Source organism: Macrotis lagotis, chromosome 7 (genome assembly GCF_037893015.1).
Source record: "Macrotis lagotis isolate mMagLag1 chromosome 7, bilby.v1.9.chrom.fasta, whole genome shotgun sequence".
NCBI classification, from domain to species: Eukaryota; Metazoa; Chordata; class Mammalia; order Peramelemorphia; family Peramelidae; genus Macrotis; species Macrotis lagotis.
The window spans coordinates 175,586,477-175,606,476 of record NC_133664.1 but is presented as its reverse complement, the minus strand read 5'-3'; the positions used below and the strand labels follow the sequence as shown (position 1 = coordinate 175,606,476).

At 35.3% G+C, this 20,000-nt stretch overlaps 1 protein-coding gene across 24 annotated transcripts in view; it reads left to right on the top strand.

Moving 5' to 3' along the window:
• The window catches only part of CELF2 (CUGBP Elav-like family member 2), a 632,079-nt gene that overhangs the window by 546,131 nt on the left and 65,948 nt on the right, over positions 1 to 20,000 (top strand). For all 24 annotated transcript variants that reach the window (XM_074194143.1, XM_074194138.1, XM_074194156.1 and 21 more), the window contains 3 exons: positions 4,612 to 4,746; positions 14,662 to 14,741; positions 19,176 to 19,334. In XM_074194143.1, coding sequence (XP_074050244.1) covers positions 4,612 to 4,746; positions 14,662 to 14,741; positions 19,176 to 19,334 — 374 coding nt within the window. The remainder of the gene's footprint in view (positions 1 to 4,611; positions 4,747 to 14,661; positions 14,742 to 19,175; positions 19,335 to 20,000) is intronic.

Below are 20,000 nucleotides of genomic sequence, written 5' to 3'. Positions count from 1 at the left end.
CAGATGCCAAAGTTGACTTGATTTGTTAGAGCTCTTCCTTATATTGGAGATACATTCTGGGAAATGTATCTCAGTGAAACAGTATTTCTTTTGGCATTATATAATCCAGGAATCAGGAAAACTCAAGTTCAAATCCAATCTTAGACAGTAAAAGATGTATAAAGACACAAAACATATAAAACGGCCCTAGAATTCTATCCTTTGTTGCATTGCTGGTCCTAAAGACCCAGTCCAATAAACCCTAATGTTTCAAGGCAGGTAAACATAGGAATGGAGGTCAGTCCAGGAAACTAAAGTGACCCTAAGGTGAGATTAAACAGGGCTGACAGATTCCACCCACAAGTGCAGCAATGGAGCAGAGTCTGACTCTGACCAAAGAACAAATTCGGAAAATAAAACTGGTGAGATGAATAAATAAATATGCCAACTAATATTTTTTAAAATGTCATTCTAGAGATTTATAATAATATAGCCTAGAAGAAGATACTTTATAATAAGTGTGACCAGTGACATCAAGGGAGGGGAATGGATTCTTCACAAGAATTTTAGAATTAAAAGAAGCAAGGGTTTGTCTTTTTTCCATGAAATAATAGCTCTGAAGGAATTGAAAAAAATGCAGTTTATAAGAGAAAGTTGTAAACCTTAGCAGAGTAACAGAATATTAGATAGACCAAACAAATCAATGACTCTTTAAGAGATCAAGAAAGGTTAGAACAAGCTCAAAGGACTGACAAAATGTAAGATATCATATATCAAAAACAACTGACCTATAAAAAGTCAGAGAGAAATAAGTTGAGAATCTCTTGACTCTCTGAAAACCATGATTTTTTTTTTAATACTAAAGCTTGAACATTATATTTTAAGAAATCATAAGTGATGAGCTAAAACTAGAGGGCAAAATAAATACTAGTCAGAATCTACCAATTATGTCCTAATATATATCTCTAAAGGAAGGGTCCCCAATAAATGTTGTAGCCAAAATTCAGATTCTGTATAAGACAAAAATATTGCCAACATACAGAAAGGAGCTCAGGTACCAAGGAACAACTTTCAAGATCACATGAGATCTAAAGATTTGGCAGTTGCTCTAAATGCTCTAAATGAGATGGGTTCCAAGAATATAATATTACAAAAGACAAAAGATAAAGGTAGCACCAAGAATGTCATACCAGCAACATAGAAAGTAATCTTAAAGCAAGGAGAAAATGTATCTTTAATGAAACAGAGGACTTTCAAGTATTTCTGGGGAGGAAATCAGAATTGAATAGGAACTCTGGAATACAAGATCAAGGGTCCAGAAAAATCTAGAAAGATAAATGTAGGGCAGCTAGGTGGTTCAGTGGACAGAGCACTGACCATGGTGTCAGGAGGACCTGAATTCAAATTTGGCTTCAGACACTTAATAATTGCCTAGCTGTGTGACCTTGGGCAAGTCATTTAACCCAGTTGCCTCAAATAAAAAAATTATTTAAAAAAAAGAAAGATAAATGTATTTGAGCAAGTGGAAGGATCTGAGTGATAGTATAATGCTAAAATTGTAGTGGGGGAGGAAAAAACAGGTGTCCCTTAAGAATCTTAATGTCTTCTACTAAAAAAAAGTTAAATAAGCAAAATAGAGGACCTGGGGATTCTAGAGTTGTCACAGGAAAAAAGAAGGGAGAAGGAAATGAATACTTTGGGGTAGAAAACAGAAAGAAGTGGTTGAAACTTCCTAGTTCTCATAACTGAGGTCCATGAGAAAATGTTTACAAATGTTGTGATGGGGTCAGGAAGACTGGGCATCAGATTAACTTTACTATTGTATGAATAAGGCAAAGAGTTAAAAACACATACACTAGGGACCTAATTTGGATAGAATAGTAGGGAGGGAGAAGTTAAAAGAGAATAATTATGGAAAAGGAATAGTACCAAGCAAAACAAACTTCTTGAACCTTAAGATACTTAAAGGGTGGAGGAGAAAGAGGAGGGGAAAGTGAGAAAACAAGTAGAAGCTAAAAGTATATCATTAATTAGGGAATAACTAAGCAATATCAATGTAATGGAATATTATTTCACCAAAAGAAATTATGAAAGTGATTATTACCTGAGAATCTTGAGTAATATGATCTGATGCTAGTGAGGTGACCAAATCCAGAATAGTTTTTATGAGGTGATTGTTGTTTAACCATGTTCAACTCTTCATGACCCCTTTTAGGGTTTTCTTGGCAAAAATACTGGAGTAGTTGCCATTTTCTTCTCCAGTTCATTTTATAGGTGAGAAAACTGAAACAGAGTTAATTGTCATAAAACTAATAAATGTTCATATGAGAACAGCATTGTTAAAAAAGAAAAGTTGAAGGGGCAGCTAGGTGGGGCAGTGGATAGAGCACTGGCCCTGGAGTCAGGAATACCTGAGTTCAAATCTGGCCTCAGACACTTAATAATTCCCTAGCTGTGTGGCCTTGGGCAAGCCACTTAACCCCATTTGCCTTGCAAAAAAAAGTTGAAAGATTTAAAAATTCTGATCAGTGCAATACTCAACTATATCTACAGAGGAATCATGATGAAGCATGTTTTCCATCTCCTATTGGAGAGAGTGATAGCCTTGAATTGCAGAAAAATCAAGTTTTTGAACACAGACATGATGTAGATTTGTTCTGATGACTCTGAAGGAGAGTGGGACTCATGACTGAACAACTCTGTCTCCTTAAATCCAATTTACAAGCAAATCAAGAGATCACCTCATGATGTCATGGGGTGGGATGAAAAAAGAACAACTACTATTACAAGGGAATTTTTTTGTCTTTTTAATGGAGTGGGATTGGAGAGATGGTTAGAAATAGTGATGACAGATAAAACATTAAAACATTTTAAAGGAGAACAGGAAGTAATTCAAAAGGAGACAAGTAGAATGGCTTTGAAAGTATTGGACTGAATTTACTAAATATAAATACTCTTTTTTTTAAAGTAGTACAAAATGGAGATTCAATTTCATATATATATATATAATCCATATCTAATCCATTTTTTCTGTTCTGCTATGTATATAGAAATTATTTTGGTCTTTTAAGTTGAAAAATATTTTTTAAAAAAAGAAGTCATGTCATTATTACTGTCATAGGAGTAATACTAGTTGGGGTTTGGTGTAGAAAACTCCTTCTACCAGTATTATTAACAACTACTCTACAATGTAGAGTGTTAGGGAATTTTCTGAGGATACTAAGAGTTTAAGTGACTAGTTCAGAGCTAATAAGATATCCAAGGCAGGACTTTAACCCAGGTCTTCCTAAATACCAAGTCCATGATACCACATTTCCTCTACTAACTTAATTATTACTAAATAATCTGGTATGTAACACAAGATTCAACTGCCGGGAATCTCAAACTTAGGTGATATGGGAAGGGACCTCTCAACCTGATCAGTTCTCTGATCCATGAGTCTCTTTTACCTTGATATATTACTACATATTTTTAAAGGTATGCTAATATATTTGGCAAGTGGGGGAGAGGGGTATAAAATCATTATAGAAACAAAAACTGCTCTTTGGGATTGTGGGATCATATATGAAAAGTCATCCAATTCAAATCTCCCTCTATTTAAGGCATCACCCATATGGTATAATTCTGTACAAGTAGAGGAATCATTCAGACTGTAAGCATTTAAATGCTAACTCTGTGATAAATGCTGGGGATACCAAAAAAAGGCAAAATCAGTCATGCAGTCAGTAAGTACTGTATGTTAGACACTGGGAATACAAAGGAAAGCAAAAAAAAAAAAATCCTCCCCACTCTCAGAGCTCACAGTCTAATGGGAGGGCATGGGAAATAGCATTCACTTAAAGAATTGGAATTGAAGGTTGTTAGTTCACTTTTCCTTTTCTGTAGAATAATTTCATCAGTCATTCCCTGTAGCACCTTTGTTTTTAGGCTGAGATTTGATCTTCCTTTCAGAAGAGAAATGATGGGCCAAAGAGGCTGAAGGAGCCTAGATTGAGTGGAGTAGGTCAATGTGGCAGAAAGTAAATGAATGTGCTAATTAACCTGAAAAGCATTTGTTTGATTTCCTCCTCCCCCTCCCCCCCCAAATTCATCAACATTACTACTCTTCAATGGGAATGATGCCTTGCCACCTTTTGTCTGTCAGTGTTGGGTATTCAAGTTTTTTCCATTTGAAATCATTACACCAACTTCTGTTCAGTTTTCTCCTCTGATTTTAGGAGGGGAAGATTAATTAAAAACTGTAAACCCCCCCGAAAAAAACTGCCTCTGTGAAATAAAAACATTTGTCATTTAGTGTTTTTTAAAATTTGCTAAATTATTTCTATTGTTATTCTTTGGCACAAGGAAGTGGTGAGCTGGAAGGCACTAATAATTGTTATGTATCTAATTAAATATAAAGACAACACTCTTATAAAATGATGAATGGTCCAGAAAGAGCAAAGTGGGAGAGAAGGGGCATGGGGGAGGGGGAAATTTGGGACCTGCAAGTATGAAGTTTTTGCTTCAGGGGCTATCTCCAAGTCAGATTCACAGGAGTGAAACTTGATCTGATGTAGTAATGAAGCATTGATCACAGAGGGGAGGGGGGGGAGATGAAATGGCCTTTGATCATTCATTATTTTTATTTCCTAGCTGTGGAAGACAGAAAATTGTTCATAGGAATGGTTTCGAAGAAGTGTAATGAGAATGATATCAGGGTGATGTTTTCTCCATTTGGCCAGATAGAAGAATGTCGAATCCTCCGGGGACCTGATGGGCTGAGTCGAGGTGAGTGTGCTGTCTATAAAGTCTCTTTCCTTAAGTGCTAATTGGAACTCTGTGTCACAGTCAAGGTAGATGCAGCCACTGGGTACAGCTAGAGGTTACCCTGTAATATGTCCCATGTGATGAAGTTATCCACCTGAACTTTTCACCGTAGCTGAAATTATCACCTTTTATTTCAAAAGTCAAGAAGGTCTCAGTGCCAACATATTAACTCATGTTATCATTGTTTGTTCAATGGAAAAGCTGTCATAGTACTCCAAGAAAACACATCCCCTTTTTGATCCCAGATTGTAGTTTGTTTTCTTGGGCCTGGGGGAGTAAAGATAAAGTGAGGAATATTGGTTATTTGTGGTTTTCATTTTAGTCTCTTGATTTTTCTGCTTCTGCCAGAAAAGAAATATTAAGATAATTACAGACTCTTTGATAGTGATAGAGACCAGGAAAATCTTTGGTATTCGCATAAAGTCCCATATGGACTTGGACTCCTTGTCCTTCCTTGAGTTATTAGAATCTTTCTTCAGGGAAAAACAGCCCAGGGTCTCAAGTATGGAAAGGCTTTTAACATACATAGAAATTATTTCAATTCTGGACAAGGACTATTTTCTGGGATTGTAGGATCTAAGGCTCATGCCAAAATATTTATGAAACCAAGCTTAATACTACTTTTACAAGAAATTTCAGAAAGAATAAAATTCTATTCTCTCCTCAATTATCCTCCTCCTATCCTTTCCTAACCCATTCATAAAATTGAGAAAAGGTTAGGAGTGATAGCAGAAAACACTTTCAACATTAGGCTTTCTGTTTTCCAACTCAATCTTGGTAGTTCTCAGATTCATCAAATTATTAGGTACCTGTTATGTATGCACTAAGATAAAATAAATAGTCTGCCCTCAGGGAGCTTGAAGTCAAGTAATTAGGAAGATGAGAATGTTATACAAGTAAGGATAATATAATTTAGGAAATGATTAGCTTCAGACAAATGGACATGAAACAGTTTTTACACAGATAAAAAGTACCTTCTCCACTCTTGGTGCAAGATCTCCATTCAATATGTTTATCTTTTTCTAAAGAAATTACAAGCGCACTCTCCCTAGTACTGTTTCCTCACAGTTTCTATCCCTTTGGCATTGGGTCCGTGCCATTTCACATAGCGATGGAAAAGGGTAAGCCACCAGTGACCAAATAGAGGCTCTTTTCAATTCATCTTACCAGCTCTAATTATGTTTCAAGCCATGTGGGACATAGTCTATTCTTCTGACACATTCCAAAGTATAGAGTATAAAATCTTTCCACCTACGTCCACCTACATAACTCCAAAATGGAAAACACCAAAAAAGAAAATGACAGGTGGTAGAACAGCCAGAGCTTTGATATGCCTATGATATTTCTGAAGGTGATATTTTTTAAAGAGAGAACAGGAGGCAAAAAATTCACAGTTTATGCATCCTTTTAAAATTGAGATTCTTTTTGTGACTTGACATTCTCTGAAAAGCAGTTGTCCACAGGCAATATGGAACATGGAATTAAGCAATCCCTGGCTTGCAGGCTTCCAATATAAAACCAGATTGTGCCTAGGCAGTTGTATAAGAATCAGATTGAATATGTCTATATGGTCTCACCAAAAATAAGTAATCCTATGCCATTTTAGAAACAACCATCTTATGAAAACAAAATAATACATTCTTCCAGTCACAACTGATCTCAATTCACTAAAGAAAGGCATATGCAGGGCAGCTAGGTGGAGTAGTGGATAAAGCACCGGCCTTGGAGTCAGGAGTACCTGGGTTCAAATCCGACCTCAGTCACTTAATAATTACCTAGCTGTGTGGCCTTGGGCAATCCGCTTAACCCCATTTGCCTTGCAAAAAACCTTAAAAAAAAAAAGAAAAGAAAAGAAAGGTGTATGCAGACCAAAGTGAACAAAGTAGAAAGTAGGTGAAAGATAGTATCATTGAGAGCACCAACTCTGAAGCCAGGAGGACCTGAGTTCAAATGTGAGCTCACTTAATAATTACCTAGTTGTGTGACCTTGGGCAAGTCACTAAATCCTATTACCTAGCCAATAAAAATAAATAAATAGATAAAAATTATTTTAAAAATTGAAAATTGAATATTCATTGAAAATTCAAAAAGGATATAGTGTGTAAAGGAGAAATTTTAAATTTCACCACTGCCAATTAGTTAAATAGGTCCCCCACTGTTCACTACTTTTTTCTGCCACACTTGAATACCATTGTTATTTACCACTATGGAAAACAGTCTTGGTGGTAATCTTAACAGAAGGTGAGGTGGTTGTGACACTTGGGACCCAAATTCAGTCACTGACTCTAGTGACTTAAACCAAGTCACTAACTATGACTGTTTTCCTATCTGCAAACTGCAAATATAACTACTTTTTTCCTTTTATTTAAGATGTAGTGTGAATCTGTGAGTTAAAAATATAAAAATGTGTGAAAATATTACATATGTATATAATTAAAGTACATTTAGTACTTTAGTACATTTCATGAAAGTACTATATAAATATCATCATACATGTGATTTCATTGTGAGACCTAAATATGGAGTTTGACTATTTGAGTTATACTCTATATTCTATGATTAACCTGGCCAGATTTTGAAATTTTCTGTGCCTCCCATTTCCCACCGTATTGTTAACTGAGAATCATAAGGAATAGTATATGCTATAACATTGGAACTTGCTATATTTAGAGCATCTTTTATTATTAGAATAATAATAACCTTTTCAGAGGAGGTTTTAAGAGGAACCTAGGCTTTCCTAATAAAGAGGATATAAGATAATTTGCTTAATTTTATCAACCATTTAGTTGATGAACTGGTACTTGACAACAAAAGCAGTCCATTTCTGAAATCCAATTGAAGGAACATAGTGATCCATATTTTCTCCATAAAGCACTGTGAAAAAATGTAGAGCACCCTACTAACCCCTTTTTAAAAAGAAAAGCCATATCTGGTGAGCTGATGCTAATTATCAACAGCATTAAATCAATCAATTAATTAATAAACCTCATTTATAATAATGTGTTCTGAAATATAAAGACTGACAGTGGCATGCTATTTTTTCCCAATTTGTTGAATTCAGAAGTTTTTCAATTTAGGGGATTACTCCTTTATAAGTAAATTTGCTAAAAGAACATTTTTGATGCCTCTATTTTACTTTTATTAGAGAATTACAATTTTCAATCAAATTTTAATAAAGCATCTCGCATTAGTAGCAATACAGACAAAAGACTTTCAGCATTTCTGTTCTTAACTCATTGCTGATTCAGCTTTTTAAAAAAAAGTTTTCTTTTAAATTAAGTAAAATGAAATAAAATCTAGGTCTTCTTGAAACATAGTCCTTTCATCTGAACTAGGGAGCTAATTATTTAATGGAAGAATTTTAAAGCCCATTATTTGACTATGGCAAAAAAAAAGATTAGTTTAGAGATCTGGTTATTTTTTCCCTCTGATTATGACAAAGAAGCCATTTGTGTTTCTTGAACTCTCATTTACTCCTACATCTCTTTTCTATATTAATATTCAGTTGAAATTATCACCAATAATCATTGCTTACTAACTTCTCTAGAAACAGCAAAGAGATCCCCAGGATAAAGTAATGTCTAAAATTTTTGCTAAACTGGACCACAGTTTAACAGAGAAAGGATTTGAATTCAGCTTCCCAAGTTTATAGCTATCTCTGTACCCCACACACAGATACCCATACACACACCCACATACAAACCTTCATTCAACAAGTGCTTTCAACAAAGGAGCAAAGGATGAGAAAGGAAGAGCATCATAGTTATTAATAGGAAATAGTGAAGGTCCTATCACAGCTCATCATGCCCCAGGCTTTCCTGTGCCATGGTTGTTTACATAATGCTAGAACCTAGAACATCAGTCATGACTGCCAAAAAAAATTTATAATAATAAAAAATAAATTCACAAAACTATACCAAAGTCAGAATTACCAGCTTTCATAGATTTTAATGGAGAGAGCATGGAACTTGAACAACCTGAATTCCAGGACTGATGTTTATAGTACCTTTGTTTCCTTGAGCAAGTCTCTTAACTTCTCTGAAAATCTGTTTCCTCATTTGCAAAATTGGGGGGGGGGGTTGGACAAAAATAGATCTAGAATTGGAAGAGGACCTCAGACCTCATCTTAGTCCCACACCTTCATCTTACAGATGAAGAAACTAAGGATCAGGGAGATCAATTAATTTGTCCAACATCATAAAAGTAGTAAGATCTCTAAGTACCCTTCCAGATCTAAACCCTATTAGCCTCATTTAAGAAGTTTTTGAATTATTATAATTTATAAATTTAGTTTTTACTTTTGTTATATATTAATTCTTTGCATCATCCACTGAGTATTATATGAAGAATTTGCTTAATAAAAACTATATCTAATATAGAGTTCTTAGCCACAGAGATGTTACAATCTGGAAAAAAAAAAGAAAGTTAAGATCCAAGGATGGAATATATTTTCCAGGAGCTATTAAATCAAAAAGTCAAAAAATATTTTAGTGGATAGAGCACCGCCCTGAAGTCAGGAGGACCTGAGTTCAAATTTGGCCTCAGATTTTTAATAATTACCTAGCTGTGTTGACCTTGGGCAAGTCACTTAATCCCACTGCCTTGCAAAAAAAAAAGAACCCTCTTTTTTACTAAGAAATCTGATGCTAAAGAGTATAGTCAATGCCAAGATGGAACAATAAACAGAATGAATAGCATCAAAAATTTATTATAATACTTTACTTTGATCAGATTTTATCTAATTTGCTCTTCAATAAATGCACTTCCAAATTATTAAAATCATGTATTTATCTCCATTGTTTTTGTAAAACCTTCTTTTGCTATTTTTTCTTATTAGGAAACATAGTACAAAGACAGTTTTGAGTGAAGGTACATTATAAAAAAATCTAAGTTCCTGAAGAATTCCTCAGGTCCCTTGGATAATGGAGGGAACTCTCAGAGAAGTGTGTTAATGTGTAAAGAGTACTGAATCTGTAGTTATAAGATTGAGATATAAGCTCTCTAGAACTCAGTTTACTCATCTGTAAAATTAGTGTATTGGACTTGAGGTGACCTCAAAGGTTCCTACCAGCTCTAAATTTATGTGTAGACATATAAATATCTACACATGCCTTTCTTCATTAAGAAAACATGTTAAATATTACATACTCATCAATTCTTAGCACTTCTTGAATTCTGGTTTGCGACTCAAAGTCTAAAAAGCGACACATGAAATTCAATAGCAATAGCTCATTATTGATTTCTAGAATGACCATATTGGCATTTCTCCCCTTCATCCCCATATCCTGGTTCTACTAAAAATTTCTGGCTCAAAAAAAATTAATGATTTTATTGAAAATTATCCATTTTGGTATAATCTTTAAGATCTCATGGATCTTAATAGCTGAAACCCACAAAATTTTGGTTATGCAGATGCAGTCCAGAAACTTGGCCAACCTATAAGACATCTGAGATGATTTTAGGTGGAATCTGACCATATTGGAATGATCCATAATTGCAGTACCAAAGGCATTAAAGATTTAATTCCTACCACTTTCCTCAAATCTGGGACTAGCCAATACTTTCCCCATTTTTCCCTAGAGAAATCTGACTTAATTATGACTTTTAAGATTTTTTTTAAATATAAAGTGGTGTTGTTTTCATTCCATATCTTCCTCTTGCCAAACCTCCAGATATTTGAAAACATACATAAAATAATAATGTAGATTGATAAACTGAATTTTTAAGTCTTTAGGGTTCATCAAAATTAAATCTAAGCTCCATACCACAAATAACTAGTATACTTTTATCCAGCCTCTGAATTGGGTCCAGAGCATACATCTATTCTTAGATGTCTTAGTATCTTACTAATGTCTATTCAAAACTTAAACTTCATACCACTTGTGATGTGCCCCTGCTTTTTTAAGTGAAGAATTAAAAAAATTTTCTACACTCAACATTAACCTCACAACACATGGCCACTGACAAAGGTCTGTCAAATTTAGACTTTTAGTTAAGTAGTAATCTTTTCATGGGTGGTAATATACTTCACTATGGACCCACCATTTTTAAGCATTATTCTTCCAGCATGAATCAATCAGTCATGGTGCTCCCACTCTTTTTATGTAAATAGTTGAAAGGCACCAGCCTTTATGAACCCTAACCATATCTTTAAAGAGTATGTATTTTTAATATTTTTTAGTCAGGAGCAGGAATTCATCTATTTCTCTAAACAATTCTCTTGCAGCCCAGAGAAAAGGCAAAACACCTGAGTTAAGATATCCTTTCAATTGAAATGACAAGTATAATAGATGTGTTCCACAATCTTCTCTGTAACAGAGCTACGTGCTTTCCTCAGATCCTGTCTATAGGAAGAAATTGCTTTGAGAAACCTTTCCCCAGTCAATCATTTATCTGTTCTAGCAGGTGAGAAGGCAACCTTGCTGAAATAAGTGAAATTCACCTCCTTTCATTCCTATGAGTGAGCTCTGGCATCTAGAAAAGTGGAGACAATAAATAATTACTGAGTAAATTATGGGGGTGGCCAGTTTACAAATTCATTTTTGTTATTATGTATTTGAATATTTGCAGGTATACATATCCTTGCTATTTTATTACCCCTATCCCCCAAAGTTAACTCCCCTCCCCAGCCCCAACCTAGTTCCTTCTTAATATTTTTGTCAATAGTCAGAGACCTATGGAGGAAGCATGCTCAAGAACTAAAGATTTACTCAATAGAATTCAAAACCATCACTTTGGATTCTGCCTTCTTCTAGAGCTGATTTTGTAGAGATTCATGAGAAACTTGGCTTAACTTTTGCTGAAGCCCAATGGGGGAAGTGTCCTTGGGGAAAGTAGTTATCAGCCACCACTATAGAGCCTGGAGCTTTGTGACCCTGTGTCAATGAAATCCTTGACATCTTGTAACCATTCACCTTGTTGTCTTTCATGGTTGGACCTCTCTATTTTTTTCCGGGTGAAAAGAAAATCCAACCAACTTACTCTGATGACCTCTTGTTGCAGAGAAATTACAGAGGTTAACAAGCCATAGAACTAAGAAATGTTTGACTCTAGAGTTATTTAACTTAATCTTTGAGAATGGCATAGAAAAAGAAATTGTTCAACATGAGGTCCCTCTTCATAAATGACACAGTAATTTTCCCTTCTAAGTAACTGAACACAGAGCATGCTATACAGTGCTTGACAGAAACCCCAGAGGAAACCGTTCTTCTGTCATTCCACCACTGCCAATAATAATAATTTTTTAAAAGGTTAAAAAGTCATTGGATTTGTCAGGTTACTTTGTGGGTTGGGGAGGCTGTGGTGAGGATTTTACAATTAGAGACATCAGCTGAGCTTTTAATTGCAAGTTTCCTAGAGAAAAGGGTTCTGGTTCGAGTTTGTAAAGACAAATTTTATGGTTCTGTGGCAAACACTTTTTCTTTTCAGACCTGCTAAATTACAGCATCTTTCTCCCTAAGTTCCTTAAAGAAGTTGAGCTGGTTTGGAATTGTGGTAAATGCATAAACTGTGCCTTATTGGTTTTTGCTGACATCTTATATGCTCTTTTAAAAAATACATTGTTAAACTCCATTTGGCAACTGTCAGTATAGCACATGCTTCTGGATAATAAGAGCAAATGGAGTGAATGAAACAATTTTCTTGACAATTAAAAAAAGCAGTATTCTTCAAGGCACTCTTATGATTTCTAATATGTCTCCATTATACTGCTCTCTTTTCCCTCCAATGAAGTCACAAGATAATAAATGGAAGAATAAAAGCCCTCCACTGTTATTTCCTCAGTTACTAATATTAGTATTAAACAGAATGTTTTTGAAGAGAGATAACTTTGTGAATGATGGTAAATTCAGTTCTCTTAATTTTAGTACACAGTCTTATTATAGAATCTAGCAAAGATAACACAGTCTCTGATTTCCCATATATACACATTGGCTAGAATGTCTCATAGAAAACTAGTAAATTACTTTTATTGATGAAAATGTATCTCAATAACACAAACTGCAGCCAATATAATTCTATACAGTATGTATAAATAGTAAGCCTCATCAACTGTTATAATGCCAGAAATATAGGAAGCCACAAACACTGGAGCTCTCAATAAGCCAGGCCTAATTCAAGTTTTACAAGACTAGTTTAATGGTGAGATAAATATCCAGAGAGAGATGGACATTTTCCTATCCCTTGTTTATGGCTATATCTATCTATATATGTGTGTATGTATAGCTAGATATATGAAATGAGTTTCCTTTTATTTAAAGGGTTACTCATATTTAAAATGAGAATCCAGCAGGATACCAAAAATGCATTGACTTTTCATGACTGCGGTGATGGGCAGGTATTGCTTTATCTTACTGTTGTTTGATTAAAATGTTAATACAGTCTTGACTTGATAATCTCACCAGGTACACACAAAGCTAAAAAGAAAAAAGAGAGAGAAGTCATGTTTGATTCCTCACAAATTGATTTGCATAAACTAAACACTCTGCTGGTGGCTGGGGTGTCGAATGCTTTATTTTGCTCATTGGCCACAGGGGCAACGATATTGTATTTGTTGATGCCAGAATTTAGCTTTCATGCATTAGCTCCGAAATGACAATATGCTTCAGCCCTCTCTGTGTTTAGCTCTGCCTCATTTGGAAATCTTTTAAGTAGTAATAATAATAATGTTTTGAGGAAATTGAGTGGAACACTAAATTATTCTCTGATACCTAAGTTCAAACTGTGCAAGGCTAAAGAAGCTTAAAATCAATGCACTTTTAAAGTCATTAGAGATCATAAATGAATTAAGTCTGTGTTGCTTTAGCTAAGCTTTTAGTGTGCTGTGGTATTATTACAAAATCAGCCTGAATCTGCATTAATTTCACAGTCTTTTTCTCTGAGAAGCCCAAGGGTGCATGATGAATAAAATGTAAATTTCAGAAGGCAGTGTTTTTATTAGTTAAAAGGGCAATGAGCCATGTAGGGGGAACGTTGACCTGCATGGTGGCCAATGCTGGTACGAGTAGCAATAAAGGGAATAGCTCAGACACTAGAGACTCGGACTATCCTACAGTATAGCAAGGGAAGAAATAGTCTGCTACCGACACAAAAGAATCCAAGCCATATCTAGAGCATATGTTGTTTCTCAGGGCAGAGCTCAGATACATTTTATAGAATCGCAACTTTTGAAAGTCACAAAGATTTCCTTCCAAAAAGCCCTTATGAATTTTAACATTTCATGCTATTGAATATTCTCACAGTAATAATGCCAGTTATTCCTAAGAGAAATGGATAGTTACTAAACATTTTATACAGAGGTCTTCTTCCTGATTATGTTTAAATAGCCTCATTGTACATGACAATATTTTTCTTTTTTTTTTTCAATTCCTCTGATCTGGCAGAGAAATTTACCCCTGGCATTTCAAGATCCTCAAACTTTGTTTGCTAATTTGCCCTTGGTATAAGAATTTTATTTGTTGTTGCTTAAGAGGCAACAATAAAATTTGAAATGCAAAGTCCTGATATGTGGAAGCCCTGAGTGAAAAGATGATCTGCCAGGGAGGAAATGTCAAATACCAACTTTTCCTCTTAGAAGATGCAAACTAAACCTGGCTCCTTTCAAACCCTGTGGCTTAAAAGGATCCAGCTCCTCCCACATAAAAATAAACTAATAAATAAATCAATCTTTCTACTTTGGTCAGATTAGCAAGTCAGCACTGTGAATAAGAAATAAAATCAGCCTAAAACAAAACTGAGAAGTTGTTTATTTTTATGTACTACTGAGAACAGTGTCGTCTTGTGGCAGTTCTCGTAGACTGTGTTGGTTTAACAAGCGTCCAACCCTTTTGTCTTGTTGTTTTTTGTCTTTCCTGCTCCCTGTCCCCTTGTTTCCCACAGGCTGTGCGTTTGTCACATTTTCTACAAGGGCAATGGCACAGAATGCAATCAAAGCCATGCATCAGTCTCAGACCATGGAGGTACTGTATCATCTGCCCTTTCTTTGTTTTCTTTGTGCAAATGATTGGGAATGGTAAAGCAATACTCTCCTGTGTGGATCTTTCACAAGACAATCACAGATTTCAACTTTCACCAACTCTCTCTCTCTCTCTCTCTCTCTCTCTCTCTCTCTCTCTCTCTCTCTCTCTCTCTCTCTCTCTCTCTCTCTCTCTCTCTCTCTCTCTCTCTCTCTCCCTCTCCCTCTCCCTCTCCCCCCTCTCCCTCTCTCTCCCTCTCTCCCTCTCTCCCTCTCTCTCCCTCTCCCTCTCCCTCTCCTCTCTCTCCTCTCCCCTCTCCCCTCTCCCCTCTCTCCTCCCCCCCTCTCCTCCCCCCTCTCATTTTTTTCCTCTCTGAGTTGAAATGTATTTAATAAAAGTCTTCCTTTTTTATTCCAATTCTAATAAATATTTACACTTTTTGTTTCAGTGGCACAAGTCTCAGAAGTGAAACACTATCTGATTTAACCAATGATGTGCCATTCTTTATCAAAAAAGACCCAATTGATCCTAAAAGGGTTTGTAGGGAAATTAAAAACAAAACCTCAAACTGGTTTGTCCTGTATTAAAACCCCACAATATCTTATGTAGGATCAAAAGATATTTAATTTCCCCATTTAAGCAAAATTGGCTTGTACACAAGTTCTTAAGCATCAAATTGGGGGGAGGGAAGAGAGAATGAACATTTCTTCTACTTTACTTATCTCATTAAAATGCTAATTCTGTCACATGCCACTGAAAAGTTGGATTTGTTTTCTTACCAGAAAATGATAAAGGCTTGCACAAGCATTCTTTAACATCCCCCTGCTACCTTTCAACAACTGACTTTTCAGTGATGAACAGTGCAAAGAATTAAATTTTACCCCCTTAATGAGACAGTGACTTTAGGAAAAAAATTTTCTAGTGTTTTTTTAATCCCATCAAATATTGACAGAGGGCAATGCACTTTTAGTCTGTGATTTGGGTCCTGGCCTTTCAGAGTTTTGTACAAAAGCATCCCAAGAGTGATATGCCTTTACTTATTCTGTACTGTCAAATAGAATCATTTGAGAGTGCATGTTCTACTGTATTATGTTTACTGTATCTTTGTGTATGGGTGATCTTTTCAGAGGTGGCATTGTGGTGTTCTGTGCAGCTATGTTTTTTTTTAAATATATATATTTTTAAATGAAGACATTTTCAGTTTCCATAGTGTGGAAATAAATAGTTAATTGATCTGAGTTTGGGATTTTCTTTTGTTCTGAAAAGGTTGGTCGGGAGGTATGAGGGAGGGGGTTGGGGATTTTGTTTGTTCTTGCAATGCTGGGTCTCCCAAAGCATGCTGGGAACCAAGTGATCATCATGCGTCACATCTTTCGGGCAGTTTTATAATGAGTGAAAAGGTGGGTGGAAAATTGGAAAAGAAGTATGCATGATGTTGTCACTAACTGTCTCCTGTACTTTTCTGAGTAACAACATTAGCATTGCAAAAGCTATTATTGTCTTTTTCAAACATTCCATTTAACTTTGAAATTCCTATCATTTCTTATATAATCTATGTGTTTTCCTTTCAGTGCAATGCATTTTTAAAGACATCCCCTCCCCTTCCTAAAGGCAGTCTTACAAGAGAGTCAGCCATGATAGGAAATAATGAATAGCAGCATTTGAAATATCTAAGAATCTGAGTGTGCCCAAGGTAGTCACATATATAAATATCTTTAATAGGATATGGTTTCAGACTTTTTTTAATCCATATTTTTGTAAAGAAATGTAGGCCAGTATTATTTCCTGCCAGATTTCTGCTAGATTCTATTTTCAAATATATATATATATATATATACATATATATATATATATATATATATATATATATATATATATATAAACGGTGTTGATGAAAATGTATTATTTTCCAAGTGTTTTTTAAAAGCTAAGATGATGACCACTCAAATTGGCCTCACCTTAGAGAATTTTTCAATTGAAAAAAGAACCCTCTTTTCCCCCCAAAGTATTAATAGGAAGGTAAAAGAACACCCCACCCCTTATTATATCCACTTTTAGTTAGCACAAAAAATGATGAGCTATAGAAAGTAAGATCAAGTGAGCTTTCTAAGGGAAAACTGGGGATCAGCCACAATACGAAGGAAATAGACTTTCATTCTTAAAACAATGCATGGGCTATAGAGAAGGGATGAAGTAGGGAAATAGTTATTGTTTATCTTGACATTCAATAGTAATTCATAGCCCTTTTGTTAGTAAGATCTACATTATCAAATAAGTTTGAATTTTGAGCATTAATATTCAACTTTATAGGGAACTTTAAACAAAGGAGGTCTCTAAGCACTGTAACTTATTTGTTCAGTTCCAAAAATTTACTTTTAAAATGGAAAATTATTTATTATGAAATCAAGTTTCAGTTAGACAACTAAAGTTACTTTTTAAAATTTCATAGTTTTCAGTACTTTATCACACATCATTGCCTAAGATGTATTTTCAAAGTGAGATCCAGATTCCTAATTATGAGGACATTAATACTTATAAGGAATGAATTCTTGGAAATAATTAATTTCTATATTATATTCATTCTCTCTCTCTCTCTCTCTCTCTCTCTCTCTCTCTCTCTCTGTCAACTTTTGGTATTTAAAAAAAGGAAACCACAAACTTACAATTAAAAGGAGATGCTATAATTTATTATGAAACAAATCAGACCAAGCAATAGCATCCCTATTCCCACACAAAACCATTTTGCTGTGTAATTTCCATTTCCAGAATATTTTGAAAGTGATGAAGTAGTGAAATGTGGAGAAATTGACAAAAATGAATTATAGATTAAAAAATGATGGCTATTTTGTTTTTATATAATTTACTGACATTCAGCATTCTTAATGATGATTCAGAATTCTTGGGCTGAGTGATGATTTGCTAGAAGCAGAGCATTGTAAGGGCCACCTCATTTTTCTTATATTTTCCTCAATTTCCATACTATTCTGTGAAAGAAAAATGAGTAACCCATGTGTGCTATGTGCTAAACCAGTATCCACCTAAGGTGATCTTAAAAGAGAATGCAAGTTTGTTTTCTGAGGAAAGATAATTTATTCTATAGAAAAAGGGGAAAACTCATTATTAAAAATTTTGAGGAAAGTTCTGTTATCAGAAATATTCTTAACTTAATGGCTTGGATGGAATTTCTCCTTTTTACTTTAAGAAAAACACAAAATATTTTATTGTATTGGAATGTGAAGGCTAACTAAAGTCAGGAGAAATGGAACAGTTTCAGCTTTGCTGACTGTTTCCCAAATTGCTAATTTTTAAAAAGATTGTTGAAAAGGAACAAAATATCTCAAATATTGCTGTATTTCACTTGATAGTTTTATCAAATGTAAAATTATGTTGGCCTATTCACTAACATAATATTTCTATCAAAATTTCCTTTATGGGAGTAAAGAAATGGAACTTTACTGGAGAAATTTCCAAAAGAGTGGGATGTGCTTAGAAAAGAAGAAAGGGGGGGAACCCTATTGTTTCTACTGCATAAAATACAGTTGACTAAAAGTCTATCTTTTGGGGTTCATTATGGCAAGGAGAGAAAAGGTTTCATGGCCATCAGCAGGCTATTTTGTATAAAAAAGAGAAGTCACGTGTGCCTGCTCTCCCAATAGCTCTTTCCTTTATTCCCACTGTCCTAAAATGAAAACCACATCCTCTTGCCACTGCTCTCTGGATCTGGCGATTGTCAAGATTTTAATACTCAATATTCATGGCCCTAAAAACATAAAAATGGGTTGATCACATGTTAGTATGTTGCTACCTTGATGTACATGATAAAATCCTTTTCATTCTTACACACACACAGAGCTAAAAAAATATACAAGAGCCTTTTTTCATTCTGGTTACAATTTCACCCCATATTTGTCCTTGGCTAATAATATGTGAGAGTCAATCATTCAATAATCAATCAACATTTATTAAACACTACTGTGTGCCAAACATTCAAAGAGATGAGTCCATCTGGAAGAGGTGAACTTAAAGAATACTGGTAAGGTCTATTATCTCTATGACAGTCCTGAAAAAGGCTGAAGACAGAAACAGAGAGAGAGAGCAACAGACAGACAGAGAAGGGAGAGAGAGAGAGAAAGAGACAGAGAAAGGAGAGAGAGCAACAGAGAAAAAGACAGAAAGAGTCAGAGAGAAGAGGCAGTTAAGTAAACAGAGAAAAGGAATTCCACAGTTCTGAGAGAAACCTGGGCATGAGCTCTCTCAAGTTCAGGTTAATGTTGGGGACTCAGGAATTCTCTAGGTCAAGTCCAGCCTAGCCCTGCCCAACCTATCTACCATAACTCAGGTTAGAGAGAGATCCCCAGATCTACATACTCAAGGAACAGAAGAACATTCCCTCTGTAGTGTAACTTCCTCTTCATTTTCCAATGTGTCCAATAACAGGGCTGTTCTTCACCTATTGTGGTGAAGTTTGCTGACACCCAGAAGGACAAAGAACAAAGGCGTCTTCAACAGCAGTTGGCACAGCAGATGCAACAGCTCAATACTGCCACTTGGGGGAACCTGACAGGCCTGGGTGGACTCACCCCACAATACCTGGCGGTAAGTACATCAGAAGTGTGGTCTCCCAAAATCTCAAGTATTTAAACATCCCCATTTATTTTAAATTTAATTTTCTCTTCTTGGGTACTCCAAGAAGTTTGGGGGGGGGTAATCTATGTTTTATCCCCAAATAATTGTTCATTTATCAATGGATTGTTAAAATCCATCAGTTAAATTGTGTCAATTTTAAGTCATTGGCATAAGAGGTGACCCATGGATAATGCAGGCTGGGCAGTCTCTGAGCTTCTTAGAAGCTGAGCAGGTCTTAGATTCTAAACTTGCCTTTCAGGAATTCTGTCTATGATACCCCTTCTAAGGGGAACCCTCCAAACCTCTGATTTGAACCTTTATGTCACTGAAAGTCAAAAATTCACAGCTTCACAAAGAAGTAGCTCATTCCATTTGTAAGACAGATATTCTAGTTAAAAAGTTATTTTTATTGAGTCAAGTCAATAAATCTTTTATTAAGTGCCTGCTTTTTGTCAGAAATACAAAGAAAGTGCCTGCTCAGATGTTTTCATCTTGTCTGCAAGGATGGCATGACTTTGTGCACTATTATGGGCAAAAATCAGTGGGCAGCTAGGTGGAGCAGACCACTGGAATTGGAATCAAAAAGATTCATCTTCATGAGTTTGAATCAAACACTTACTAGCTTTATGACCCTGG